Source organism: Neolamprologus brichardi, chromosome 4, assembly GCF_056152115.1.
Source record: "Neolamprologus brichardi isolate AB-2024 chromosome 4, ASM5615211v1, whole genome shotgun sequence".
Taxonomy (NCBI): domain Eukaryota; kingdom Metazoa; phylum Chordata; class Actinopteri; order Cichliformes; family Cichlidae; genus Neolamprologus; species Neolamprologus brichardi.
This window is the reverse complement of record NC_142107.1, coordinates 8,585,291-8,598,489: the sequence shown is the minus strand read 5'-3', so window position 1 is coordinate 8,598,489 and position 13,199 is coordinate 8,585,291. Positions and strand designations below refer to the sequence as shown.

At 41.5% G+C, this 13,199-nt stretch overlaps 1 protein-coding gene across 4 annotated transcripts in view; it reads right to left on the bottom strand.

Moving 5' to 3' along the window:
- cacna1ia (calcium voltage-gated channel subunit alpha1 Ia) overlaps positions 1-13,199 on the bottom strand; it is a 186,527-nt gene that overhangs the window by 27,375 nt on the left and 145,953 nt on the right. For all 4 annotated transcript variants that reach the window (XM_087839747.1, XM_087839749.1, XM_087839748.1 and 1 more), the window contains exons 17-27: positions 11,963-12,667; positions 11,321-11,421; positions 10,268-10,391; positions 9,978-10,046; positions 8,479-8,657; positions 7,712-7,838; positions 7,393-7,518; positions 7,183-7,272; positions 6,866-7,058; positions 4,508-4,659; positions 3,444-3,553 (exon numbers count right to left, since the gene is read on the bottom strand). In XM_087839747.1, coding sequence (XP_087695873.1) covers positions 3,444-3,553; positions 4,508-4,659; positions 6,866-7,058; positions 7,183-7,272; positions 7,393-7,518; positions 7,712-7,838; positions 8,479-8,657; positions 9,978-10,046; positions 10,268-10,391; positions 11,321-11,421; positions 11,963-12,667 — 1,976 coding nt within the window. The remainder of the gene's footprint in view (positions 1-3,443; positions 3,554-4,507; positions 4,660-6,865; positions 7,059-7,182; positions 7,273-7,392; positions 7,519-7,711; positions 7,839-8,478; positions 8,658-9,977; positions 10,047-10,267; positions 10,392-11,320; positions 11,422-11,962; positions 12,668-13,199) is intronic.

The window sequence follows — 13,199 nt, the reverse complement described above, 5'->3', positions numbered from 1 at the left end:
ACATTGCTGACAGTGATGCTACAGTTCCTCAGACCCAAGAGTCCTTAAAGACATCATGTGCGGCAAGGCATCTTGTAAGACAATTTAATTTTAAGACTTGAGGACAGATGGGAAACAGATGGTGCCAACAATTTGAAGAAAACCATTGCCAGCGCAACATCTGACTTAAAGGTGCGGTACGCCGTTCTAATCCAATACACTTTTTGTCAAATTCAGCTAATATTTCCTCTGGGTCTGCTCGTTGTTGTTGGTGGTGGTGGTGGTGGTGTGTGTGTGTGTGTGTGTGTGTGTGTGTGTGTGCACTAAAAAAGTATTTGCACACAGTCCTGGTTCTGCAAATTGGGAAAAAAGTAAATCTCACGGATCAAACCACACAGCAAAACAACAAATCTATGAATTTAGTGAGTAGACATTTGGGAGCAGATTTTTTTTTAGAATGTCTCCCTTAAATTTAAAGGCATTTTATTTATTCTGATGAAACTGCACCACATTTGCAAGGCTTCCAACTTTTCAAGTCCAAAAACAGCCCCCGCGCTTCCAACAGACTGTCCAACCAAATGTAGGCAACAACTGATTGAGTTTGTTTAGGTTCAGGACTGTGTGAGTGTTTATGAGAGACAGTAAATACAATGTAAGATCACAGCGAGGCACCCAGCACGGTGAAACATTTAGATTGGAAATCTGGAAAACAAGACGGCAACAACTTGTGAAAAGGTTTAATTAAAGTTGCGCTTTGCTTTTCTGTTATCGACACTGTTAAGCTCAGATTTCTCTAACGAAGCACACGCTCCACTTAACTATCTGTCTTCAACTGTAAGACGTTGTCATGTGCCGTGTGTTTTACCTGCTACTCCACTGACCCAGTTCTAAAGCTGGCCCGAGACTCACCCCAGCGTATACCGTAAATCACACTATGCACAATGACTGGTTGCGGCTGTTGCTGACACTACATAAAAAGAGACAAATTGCCAGCTGATCATTGCGTGATAAATTCTCTCTATATCCGCCCATCTCTTTCTCATTTCATCATTCATTTGTCCCCTCCATTTCTTTGTCTTTGATCACTGCAGCTTCCATCTTCTATATATTATCTGTCTTTTTTCTGCATCTCTCTCTCCGTCTTCCACCTTATCTCTTTTACAAACCATTTTTTTTGCTATTCTTTTCCCGCTGTCTGGTCTCTCTTCGGTAACTGAAATAGGTCAATGACATTAAACTACCATCAGTATAATATGAGGTCCCAAATCTGGTTCTGCCTAAATTAGTCACTGCATAGCTCTCAAAAGACATCAGTGTCATCGTTGTGCAGTAACAGATGAGGCTGTAAATAGAGAAGCGCTGAGGTGATTTTCCTATAAAGTCTAACAAAGGTGAGTACAGTAAGATGGAGAGATTTTCAGTGTATTCATTTCACATCCACATAATTGACAGGCACATTTCATTTGGTGGTGAGATTGTTCTTTTACAGCTTCATATTTTTATGGATTATACCATATTAGCTTTACTTGGTTCATAGTTTAAAATGATCCCTTTTTATCTTACATTTAGTCTTTCTCCTGCCCTCAGTTCATTCTTTCCTTGTTATTTTAGCTTCTTCCCCTTTAAGGACCACTTAACTGATTGGCTGCCATTTGTCAACAGAAGATCATATTAAATATGAGCATTCGTGAGAAACTGTACTTAAAATTGATCTCTAGTATTTTACCTGCAGTACTGGTAGTGTCCCAGTGTGTTGCAGTGTGTTTGAAATCATGTCATGCTGAAAAATGAAGCTGTTGCCAGTCAGATGCTTTCTAGATGGTATTGCATGGTGGTTTAAAATCACACAGTACTTTTTTGTGTTCATTAATTAATTAATTTCATTAATTTTGATGAGATTCTTCAGTACTACTCGTTCAAATGCAGCTCCAATCCCTGACAGAGCCTCCACCGTGTTTAAGGGATGGCTGTAGGCTCTCACTGTTGTAACTCTCCTGTCCTGACTCCAAAAACCAAACCAAAAGTGTCACATTTGGATTCATCACTCCATCAGACCTGTTACAACTGAATTCCAGTCCAATTATTGTGCAATCTGCCATACCTCAGCCTTTTCTCCTTGTTTCCCTTCCCAAAGAAGACTTCTTGACTGCCAAGCTTCCACTGAGAGCATTTCTGATGAAGCTTCAGTGAACAGTAGATGGATCGGCTGAAGGGCTAGTGGCATCTCTTGTGTCCTGTGTCAGGTCTTTGGTGGTCTTTTTCCCTATTTCTAGACTTGAATTTCATGACTTTCAGACACTGTTCTGCTGCTGATAGTGTTTTTAAGGACAGACTGCACACTACGCCAAAATATCCCACAAAATACCTCCTTTTTTAGTTAATAGTTCTTTGTGAATCACCCTGGTGGTGCAAAACTACAAGTTCATTCCAGTCAAATTGTGTTGTCTTTTTTAATTTTTGTAAATTCAACTAAAGAAATGGGAGCAGATTACATGCTTATGTGATAGGCTTCTATAGCCTATCAAGTCCACCAAAGACACAATCTAAAATCAGTTCTTTGCTATACATGAGGGCTGGCTCAAGACATTTGCATAGTACTGTAATTATTATATTATTCTGCACCTTAAAATAAGCCTTTTAACTGTAAGCAATTTAAGGTTTATATTTGCACAGTACAGCTTGATGGAATAAGGGCATGACAGAGGGCTTAAAAGAAACAAAGTAGGAAAAACAAACCTCTTTATTATTTAAAGCTTTCTTAACTTCCAGCTAAGCAGACTGAGGTACTATGCTCTTTATACTGCTTAAGACATTATAGACAGAACCCACAATGTGTGCTAAGTGTCATATTTGTAGTGCTTATTATTTAGTAGACTTGACAACAGAACGTTTTAACGCCAGCGCAAATATTTCAGCACATTCATAATCCTAGATGCCGTCAAAGCTGCTATTCCACTTATAATGATCAAAGCAAACGGCAGATTTATTTAGCATTACACTTTGAACCAAATAACTGTTTATTGTTGCGCTATTTATATTATATGTTAACTTGAGAGATTATAGCATGTGCCAAAAGCCCTAATAGTTGACTTAATGTTTTTTTTTTCTGTTGCTTTTTTCTTTTTATCATCATATATGTGATAAGTGGTTTAGCTGAACAGACAGTGACACAGGATGACATTGTAATTTTTGACTGATATAAATGTCCACATCTAATCCAAAGGCTGCTTAAGGCTAAACACTGTAGGGCCATAAGAAAAGCTGTCTGTCATTCAGAAACAGATTCATCCATCTCTGGACAGCAGATTTAACAAATCCACAGTGGAAGGATGAGATCTGCTGTGCTGCCAAGCTTTTTTCTATTCAAACACGCTGCTACAAATAAGCACTATTACACTTAGACAGGAAAATGGTTTCAAGCAGTATCACGCCTTGATCACAAAAAGTAGAAACAGGCACTGTACCTGTCTTTGAAGAAGCGACGGACGCCGAAGGCAATGAGTTTGAGCACTGCTTCCAGCACAAACATGGAGGTGAAGAAGTAGTTGCAGTATTTCAGGGCAAGATCCAAAGACTGCAAAGAGAGAGTAAAAAAGGGGCACGTGTGTGTGTGTATAAATAATGGGGTAGAGTGAGTTAACAGTTGCATCAGCAAATTGGAATTTGCCCAACTGTGTGTATCGTAAAATCAAACAAGCCAGAGGCCAAAGGAGAGCATGCTCCATTCATGGCACTAGAAACACACCACGCATTATGTCCTCTAAAGATATAAAATAGTATTTAAATATTCCAAATGCAAACATGCTTTATTTTTTTTTTTTACACCCAATCCAGCTTCCAGTCACTGAAGAGGCCATTTTCTCCCTTTATAAATAGAGCTGTGTTTTCTAACAAGTGGGAGGCTCCCAAATGTCAGGACCAACAGCTGACAAACACAGCCGAGACCTGTGATATTTATCTGATGCTCGGTCAGTTTGAGAAAGCTCACTCCATTTTAAAGGTCAAATGGGCATCTTATCTCAAGGATAATCACTTTTCTCTCCCTTACAAAAGCGCTGTCAGGCTTTTAAACCTCCATGTGCCACACAGATACTGTACCGGTAACAGCACTCTGACAGCAGCCCCTTGTCAAATCAGCAGTGCAATCACAGCTCCTTTGTACGGACTCCATATACTCACAATACATGCTATGGAGCCTGGAATACAGTTTTCTGATGCTTTGACTAGTCTGTGGAATTTAAGATGCTGCTGTTTGGAGAAGGGAAGAAGAGCGTGAGGCTGAAAGCTGTGGCATGATGCAGAAAAGAAATTAGGAAGATATGACAGGCATTAATACTCAGCATAAAAAGCCTGCATACGTTCTTTCTAGTAAGATGCAGCTTGCAGCAATTTCTGTATTTCTGCTTATATGAAAAGCATACGTAAGCTGAAAACACCTGACTTGCATGACATACATAGCTATTAAATTAAATTAGGTATATGCACAACCAGCATACACTTTTCCCCACACAAGTAAACTTCTGCTTACATGAGGTTGATTGTAGTGCTCTAAGGACATGGTGATGACGTTGATGCAGATGATGAAGGTGATGATGAGGTCCAGGTAGTGATTTGTGCACAGTGTGTGGATCATCAGGCGCATGTTGCCATAGCTGGCATAGTAGGGCAGCTTCTGAGCCTCTGTTAAAGAAAAAAAATGCGGTGGTGAAGACGCTACAATAATAGAGCGATAACATAGAAACCCCCCCAAATCATGTGACCCCACTATGAAAAAGCCCAGTCAAGCTTTTCTTTGTTTCTTGGACATTATTAGAGTAGATTTGTGGGAATGAAGTTTTAAAATACAACCCTAGATCCAAAGGAGTTGGGAGGCTGTGAAAAACATAAATAAAATCTGAATTAAATGATTAATAAAGCCTCATTTTATTTTTAACAGAACTAAAAAGGCCATTTTAAATTTGATGGCAGTGACACATCTGCAAAAAGTTGTAATAGGGCCACGTTTACCACTCTGTAGCATCCACCCCGTGTTTAACAATGTTTAAAAGCTGGGTTCTGGCTACTATCTGGCTATTATTCTATTCTATATTTTTGTTTCATAATACAACAAATTTCCAGATGCACAAGCTGCCAGTTCCATAGGCACTAATGAACCCCCATACCATCTTCTGATCTGAGCCAGCTCCCTCTCCTCTTTAGTCCAGCGGATGTGGCATCCATGTTATCCAAAAAGATTTTAAACTTTCAGTTCATCTGACCAAAGAACAATTTTCCACTTTACCTCAGGCCTTTTTAAATGAGCTTTGGCCCAAAGGAGACGACGACACTTCTGGATCATGTTCACATATGGCTTCCTCTTTACACAATGAGCTTTTTAACCTGCATTTGTGGATGGCACAGAGAACTATGTTCATAGACTGGGATTTATATAAGAGTTCCTGAACCTATCAAGTCATTTTCATGACAAAATAATGCCTGTTTTTAATGCAGTGCTGCCTGAGGGCCTGAGGATTGCAGGTATCCACTATTGGGTTTAGGCCTCATCCCTTGCACACAAAGATTTCTCCAGATTTTTGATGATATTATGAACTGTACTGTATATATTGATATATTCCATAATTTTACACTGAGAAGAATTATTCTGAAACCATTCCACAAATTGTAGATACAGTTTTTTTGCAGATTGAATACTCAATAACTCTTCCTCTCTAATGTGCTCTTTTATATCCAGTCCAGTCTTGCTGTCAGTTAACCTGTTTAGCTGTAAGGTCTGCACTTACAGGCCCCGCTAGTTCAGAGACTTATCCCCATGAACGAAGCAAGACGATCAGAGCTCAGTCCATTCAACTTGCAAGGGAAGCCGGTTGGATCAGGATCTTGGAGCTACGAGCTCCTCACCTGATCCCAGATAAACATTCCTTACTAAATAAGGAACCCAGAATATTACCTAGAATGTGCCTGCAGTTAAAGGCAAGGTTTACAAATTTTAAGCACAACAGTGACAACTTTTAACACAATCATTCTAACAGTTTCTTTTGAGCACAACTTACTTTTCAAGTCACTGGTTGTCCCAACATGTTGCTACCAAGTTTAAACAGGTTTAAACAGGTGTTTTCTGTGTTTTAAATAAATAATAAATAAATATTTTAAATAAAATATAGATTCATAAGATTTGCAAATCACTATGTTTTTATCTATATCTTACACAGCTCCTCAACTGTTAGAGGAATCAGGTGTGTAATTTCTAATATAATCTATTGTTCTGCAGTTTACATCTGTCCAGCCTTGGTGCAGGCTCTCACGTCATCCAGCGTCTGAAAGAAAGTGATTTAGCGACGCTCCTTTTCAGGTCACCCTCACTTTAAGCTCTCTTTGATTTAAGTGACAGAACTGGTTATGTAATCAGACGTTCCTTAAAAAGCATAATTTAAGTGGCTTGATCGCTGTAAAATCAGAAAAAAGAGGACTTGGAGCAATGTTAGAAAACATAATACTTGCCGTTTATGTTTTTATTATCAATCTGCCTCAATTTCTATCTCTCTGTTTTTATAGCACAAATTTTCATCAGTGATGATCTCAGCTTAGGAAAATGGGTCTCGCAATGTGTCATAATAACAATAGAGCTAAAATGAGATAATAAAGTTCTTCTTTTCAAGCCCTTTGTGCATGGTATTACTCTGTCTTGTTATTTTATGGTAATTGTCATAGTTTTCCATTTGATTTTACCCATTTTTGCTTTCTAAATGTCTGTCTGCTTCTGACTTCCCTTTCAATCCCTGCTCTTTCCCCCTTTAACCACTTTTGTGTTCTGCCTTTTTTAAAATCCTCTTCTAGCTTTTAGCCTTTTTATTCTCGATCTCCATTTCCTGTCTAACTTCCATCTTACTCCTCCTCTTTTTCTCCATGCGCCGCTGACGTTTCTCCTCACGCCTCTTGGCTTCCTCCACCTCCTGGTGTTGACGGCACTTGTGGAAGTTCTCCACCACCACGCCAACAAACATGTTGAGGACAAAAAAGCTAACGATGAGAAGGAAGGAGATGAAATACAGCAACATCCACGGGTTGTTGTTGGTTATCGGCTGGGGTTGGAGATGTGGAAGTATTATGTTGTGATGGGAAAGGAGACAAAAAGAGAGTTACTGAGATTAAAAAAAATAAAAGGTTGTTTCCTCAAAAAAATCATAAAAGCTTATATTCAGGTACCTGCTGGTCCACACCCACGGCGTCCAAACCGTGGTACATGATATTGACCCAGCCGTCTTTGGAGGCGAGTACAAACAGAGACATCAGAGCCTAGACAATACAGGGATGTGAACAAAAAACACTGTTATCCTTACCTCACCCCGACAACTACACACTTTTCTATTGTGTACTGTAAAACATGTAAGTGCAGGAACCGCACGTGGTACTCACCTGTCCCAGGTTGTCAAAGTTGTACTTATGGTGGACCCACTTATAGTTGGCTTGCAGACAGTCAGACTTGTTGGTGATGTTTTTGACATCAGGACCCAAGCAGTAGAAGAACTTGCCTTTAAAGAGCTGTCAGTTCAAGGACAAAGAAACCAAGATTTGGAGCTCTCTACTTATATATAAAACAGAGAAATATGCCTTAGAGAGACTGGACCTCTTTAAGGAGCTTAAAGCGTAAAATAATAGGCTGATAAAACCTCACACCAGCTCAAAATGTTGTGCAGTGAGGGAAGAAGTAGTAGTTGAAGACAGCTGTTCCTACCTGGACCCCGAGGATACCAAAGATGATGAAGAATGCGCAGCAGATGAGGACAATGTTGCCAATGGGTTTGAGGGAGGTGATGAGAGTTTCCACCACCAGCTTCAGGCCTGGGGCTCTGCTAATCACTCTGAAGAAAGGAGAGGGGTAAATGGATGAAAAAAAACATACATCAGTGAAGTCCAGTGTGAGGTCTTTTTTTAAACCACAATACTGTCAGATACAAAGACTGAACCGTTCTTGCAATTCATTTTTGTCCTGTGCATCAAGACCTTTACGCCTACATGAACTTTCTTTTCAAAATGACGGGAACTGAAATCTGATTTTTTTTTAAAGCTTGATTTTCAGAAACTATTTGTTTAGGGTATGTTTTAGTGTTTTAGACATGTTTCCTTCATCTTTACCTCAAATTCACACAAACATGGAAACAATATCGTTACATCGCAGCTTTGTGTGATCAAACAAGACCCGATGTCCTCTACAAGTGACAGAAGATCAAAACACTGCAGGAAACATATCTGTGGGACAAAATACTCCTACACTGGATTTTAGATTGTTGATCTGTCTGTCAGAGCATTACTAATTAGCCATTTTCAGTTAAAACATTAAAGAACAACATTTTCACAGGTTTGTAAAAGCTGTATGGACAGCAAAGATGGACAGGAAACATGATGATGATCATGCCTGACTTTCAGGAGATCAGGAAAAAAGATACAATAAAAACATAATGATAATAAAAAGAAAAAAAACATGCATGGCTTGGTGCCAACCTGAGGGGACGCAGTGTCCTGAGCAGCCGGAGCACTCGGAGCACACCCAGGATCTTGGCCCCTCCCGCCATGGACACGACAATGTCAATCAAAGACACAAAAACCAGGAAACCATCCAGAATGTTCCAGCTGCTCCGCAGATAAGCCTGTTCTCCCACATACAGACCCATGGAAACCACCTGGAGATGAGAAAGCAGACATGAAGCGCCACACCACAAACTGGTAATATCCACCGGTCTAGTGCATAACACCCAAAAGACCAGTTCCCTTATTACTGACTCGTGAATAAATATTAGTGTATATCATATTAGCATATGACGGGATTTAACATGTCTGTGAGTTGAAATGTTACGAGTGGTTATTGTACAGGCACATAATCACAGATGGATGCTGTTTTGGTAAGCAGCAGTGGGAGCATTATGTCAGCTTCGGCAAAAAAATCTGCAACTGACATTTGAAGCCGTTTGCTGAGTGTTTGCTAAAGCTTCAGAGGGACCGTGGGGGTTAGTGTGCAAACATCAAGATGGCTGAAAGATCAGTGCCTGGCACACATCTTAGCTCTGAATGCCAAAATGTTAACAGCCTTCGATAATAAAAGTGTAAATTAATTTATAACGAGTGTGCTATAGAGTTTGCTATTCTAATTATGCAATAGGACTGGTATTTACTCTATGAACAGTTGCTGTGTGATTATCTTTGAAATCTTTCAAAATTAATGAATATATTATGTAATAATGCATCTGAAGAAACCTCAGACATGCTGACCAACCCTGCAGCGTTGTTCATTTATGTAGCTGCATTTTTCATACATCGTTAAACTACATGGCGGAGTCCTATAGGGAGATTAAAGTTACACAAACAAACACCACCGGCACACAATGTGTAAGCCACACAAAAGTCCAGACAGACAGAGACATGAAGGGAGACATGTACGGCTCAGCCAGGGGGCTGACAAGGCTGTAGCTCCTCGACGTGTGGTGGTTGGTTAATAATTGATTGTGGGAGTGCATAATTGATGGCCCACTTGTGCCAGAGCCTTTCTCAGAGAATACAGACTCTGTGGTGGAGGGAGGAAGAGAAAATTAAAGAGGGAAAGAATGGGGAAACAAAAATATTTGAGTCAGGGAAAAAAAAATAGGTGAGAACAGAAGGAGTCTCAGGAGGTGGAAAAAACAAACAGACTTAAAAATAAAAAAGGACCACTTAATATAGAAGTGGACTGGAGGAGGGACAGAGTGTGGGGGAGTGCTGAAGATGGACTGCTTCCATAGGAGTAGACTAGTCCCTAATTAATGACATTGCTTAATTGCTCTATTCTCCATAGGAACGAGGGAATTACTGAGAAAGGAGGGAGGAGAAGAGGATGGGCCGTGGGTCACCAAGGCAAAGGCAGTTCAGAGCGAGAGACAACCCTGAACACATGGGAGGAAACACACAGAAACGACGCCTCTGCGCCGCCTGCATTGGCAGTAATAGAGAGACAGGTTGTAAAACGTTACCTTGAGTGTCATCTCGCCCACAAAGATGGCAGTAAAGATGTAGTTGGAGATGGTAAGAAACACTCTTTCCTGGACAGAAATAGGAGCGGGGAGAGAGCGGGAGAGAGGGTTGACAGTCAGAAAGTGAAGATGGGCCAATTAGGAGTAGTAAAAACAGCACTTACTGCAACTTATAGATCATAAAAGTGAATTCATCCTTGGAGAATACAATCAGCTACCGCACAGAAACTGCAGAAAGGAGCTGGAGTTTCAAACACACGCGTGCAAACAAACATTTTAGATAGATTTACCAAGCTGCCCTGTAGTATCTTGGGCCTTTCCAGAGCCACTGTGATGCAGTTGGAGAAGATAAAGGCCAGTACTACGTAGTCGAACAGCTTATGGGCAATGATAGATTGGCACATCTGTCTGAACCTGGAAGAAGATAGCAGGGGAGAAGAGAAAAAAAAGTTAAACTGAAGGGAACAATGAAAGGCCTCAGTCTGCCCAGACGCACTTTTAAAACCCCTTCCATCCAATCGGAATGAGAGCCAAGTTCCCTGAATGTGCATGGGAGCTCCCTAACATCTTGGTGAGTAAATAGCTTCATTCAGCCCCTGTTTACATCTCTGCTAATTCAAAACAAATTACATTAACAACACTCTCAGAAGCACCAGACTCCTGAGTACAGTTCTCTGCAGGGGGAACAGAATAGAGAGATAAGAGAGAAACAAACAGAGTAAGAGAGACAAGTGTGTGTGTGTGTGTGTGTGTGTGAGTGTGTGTGTGTGTGTGTGTGTGGGGAGGGGGGGGCAGAAAGAGATGGGACATATAAATACTGAATATGCATTTCAAAACTTAGCATGTGACGCTGTGCACTGCCAAAAAGCAATTAAATGTCTCCGCTGCAGTGTTTATAAGGGATGGATGAAAAGAAACGGAATGAATATGAAAATGAATTGACTACGAGAGCGAGCGAGATCAACTTTATTCCAAACTGTTCGGGGACACACATGGACACGTTTAAATGGCTTTTATTGAAATACTCAACTGTGCCTAGTCAAACCCTTCCTCTCAGATTGTAACATGGCATCACTACAAATTAATGCATAATTTAATGAACTGCCTACAGTATTAAATTTATGCCTCCCCTCTTGCTCTCTGACTAAAGGGGAGGGTTCAGAGGAGATGGCTTTGCTATCTGTAAGGTGGCGATCAATGTTCTAATGCAGAGGTGCTTTCGCAGGAACTTGAAACTGTCCTTCACATTGATGAGCCGTGAAACAGAACTGGGCAATCAGTTCGTACGTTTGGAAGACTTGAGCACAGCATCGGTAAAGGCTTCGGATAAAGGAGAGGCTTACTTGTTCTGCGGGGAGAAAAGAAAGACGGACCAGTCTTCTCTGGTCTCACACCAGTCTGGTCTGTATGCTTCTAACATCTTCTGGATGCGGAAGCACAAGCTCTGCAACAAACACACATATCAGTGCAGATCATGGCACACACACACATGCACACACACACACACAGAACGGCAGAGCGAAACCGTCTGTTTAGATTCCATAATTAAATTATTTACCAAAGTGAAACACTTCTATGGCAACAGCTCGGAGCATCTTCCAACATTACCATCTGTATAGCTCTTTCCCCCGCTGTCTAAATAGTCCTTTCTAATTAACCTTGTTTCCCTCATACACAGACTTGTTTATAATGAAAACAATGAGGCTCCCATGAGGCCCAGGTGATGGGAGTGCGGGCTTTGCACAAAGTACTTGGCAATCCTACACAAGAGAGCGGGAGATTATTGCACATGTAAAGCCTTATACTTGAACATAAAAGCTAATGGTTTGGTTGTTGTGTATTACAAACCTAGATTGTGTTTCTTTGTTCTCTCTAAATGCTCTTACATAGTGTGTCTTAGAGCTGCTTATCTGCATCTGAGGATGATTTCCTCATGCATCTGTGTCTAATTTCCTTAACCGCACATGCACACAACAGTAGCCTACATAGTCGATGTCATCATCCAGGTCCTCTCGGTCCTTGCTCCGTGCGTTGACCTGGGGGAAGACCTCGGCCATCAGGTGGCTCTGGGGATTGGACCCTCCGGCCTGCTCGGTTGGATGTCTAGGCGGGGGCTGGAGGAGCTGTGACAGTGGAGTCTTCCCGTTACAGTCTTGGTGAAGCCCTCCGAAGTTGCCACCGCTGCTGATTATCATCCCTCCAGACAGGCTCTTCTTTCTGTGGTTGGCATTAAGAGTCATGGAGGGAAGGGGGTGCTGCAGAGGGTGAGTTTGTCCAGGCACCTGGAGCAGGTGTGGGAGCTCTAGTGATAGAGCTCTCCGGTCTCTCCTGGGTCCAAAAGAACCTGGGAGCATGGGATGGGGAAGGTGGAGGGAGTGGGGAGCGACAGCAGGTGGGGAGAAAAGAGACTCCTCCTCGTCTGGCTGGATACGATGTAGGTGGTGGTGTGGGGATGAGGAGGCACGGGGACCTCGGATTCGCAGGCTTCCTCCGACCACCCCTCCTAGACCTCCCAAGCCGTAGCCATAGAAGGGCCTTGAGGAAGTCGGGGTGAAGCCAGGACTAGCAGAGGGGGATGAGGAGGAGCACGGCCGGCCTCCTAGGCTGTTCCAGCTAGAGCGGCGGGTCAACAAGGCATGGTGCTGAGGAGGCAGAGGACGGCCCCAGTTGTGGTAACCTCGACCTGGATACTGAGAGAGAAAGACTGATATGATATCTGGAAGTAATATAACATCAGTGCAACTCTTATTACTAATTATTTTTAATCCTTTGCTATTCATTACAGTTCCGTTTAATTAGGCCAGCTGTAGCTCAGGAGGTAGAACAGGTCATCTGCTAATAGCACAGTTGGCGGTTCAATCAGTGGACCAAATATCCCAAATATCCTTGGACAAAATACTGACCCCAAGTTGCTCTCAGATGCATCATCTAAGTATGAATGTGAGTGAATGTTAGATAGAAACGTGCTTAGATAGAAAATGTATGAATGGGCAAATGAGGCAAGTGCTTTGAGTGCTCAGGCAGAGTAGAAACACGCTAAATAAGAACCAGCACACACATTTTCAGATTTATAAGCAAGCGTAAAACCTTGAAATGTGATGAAAATCTATGTCTGCGACTCTATAAATACTGCTGTTAAATTATACCGACCAATTAAATTTTTATGTCATAAGAGCTAACGATGTAGCAGCTATGCTCTTTGTTTCCTTTCATTTTTCTGCT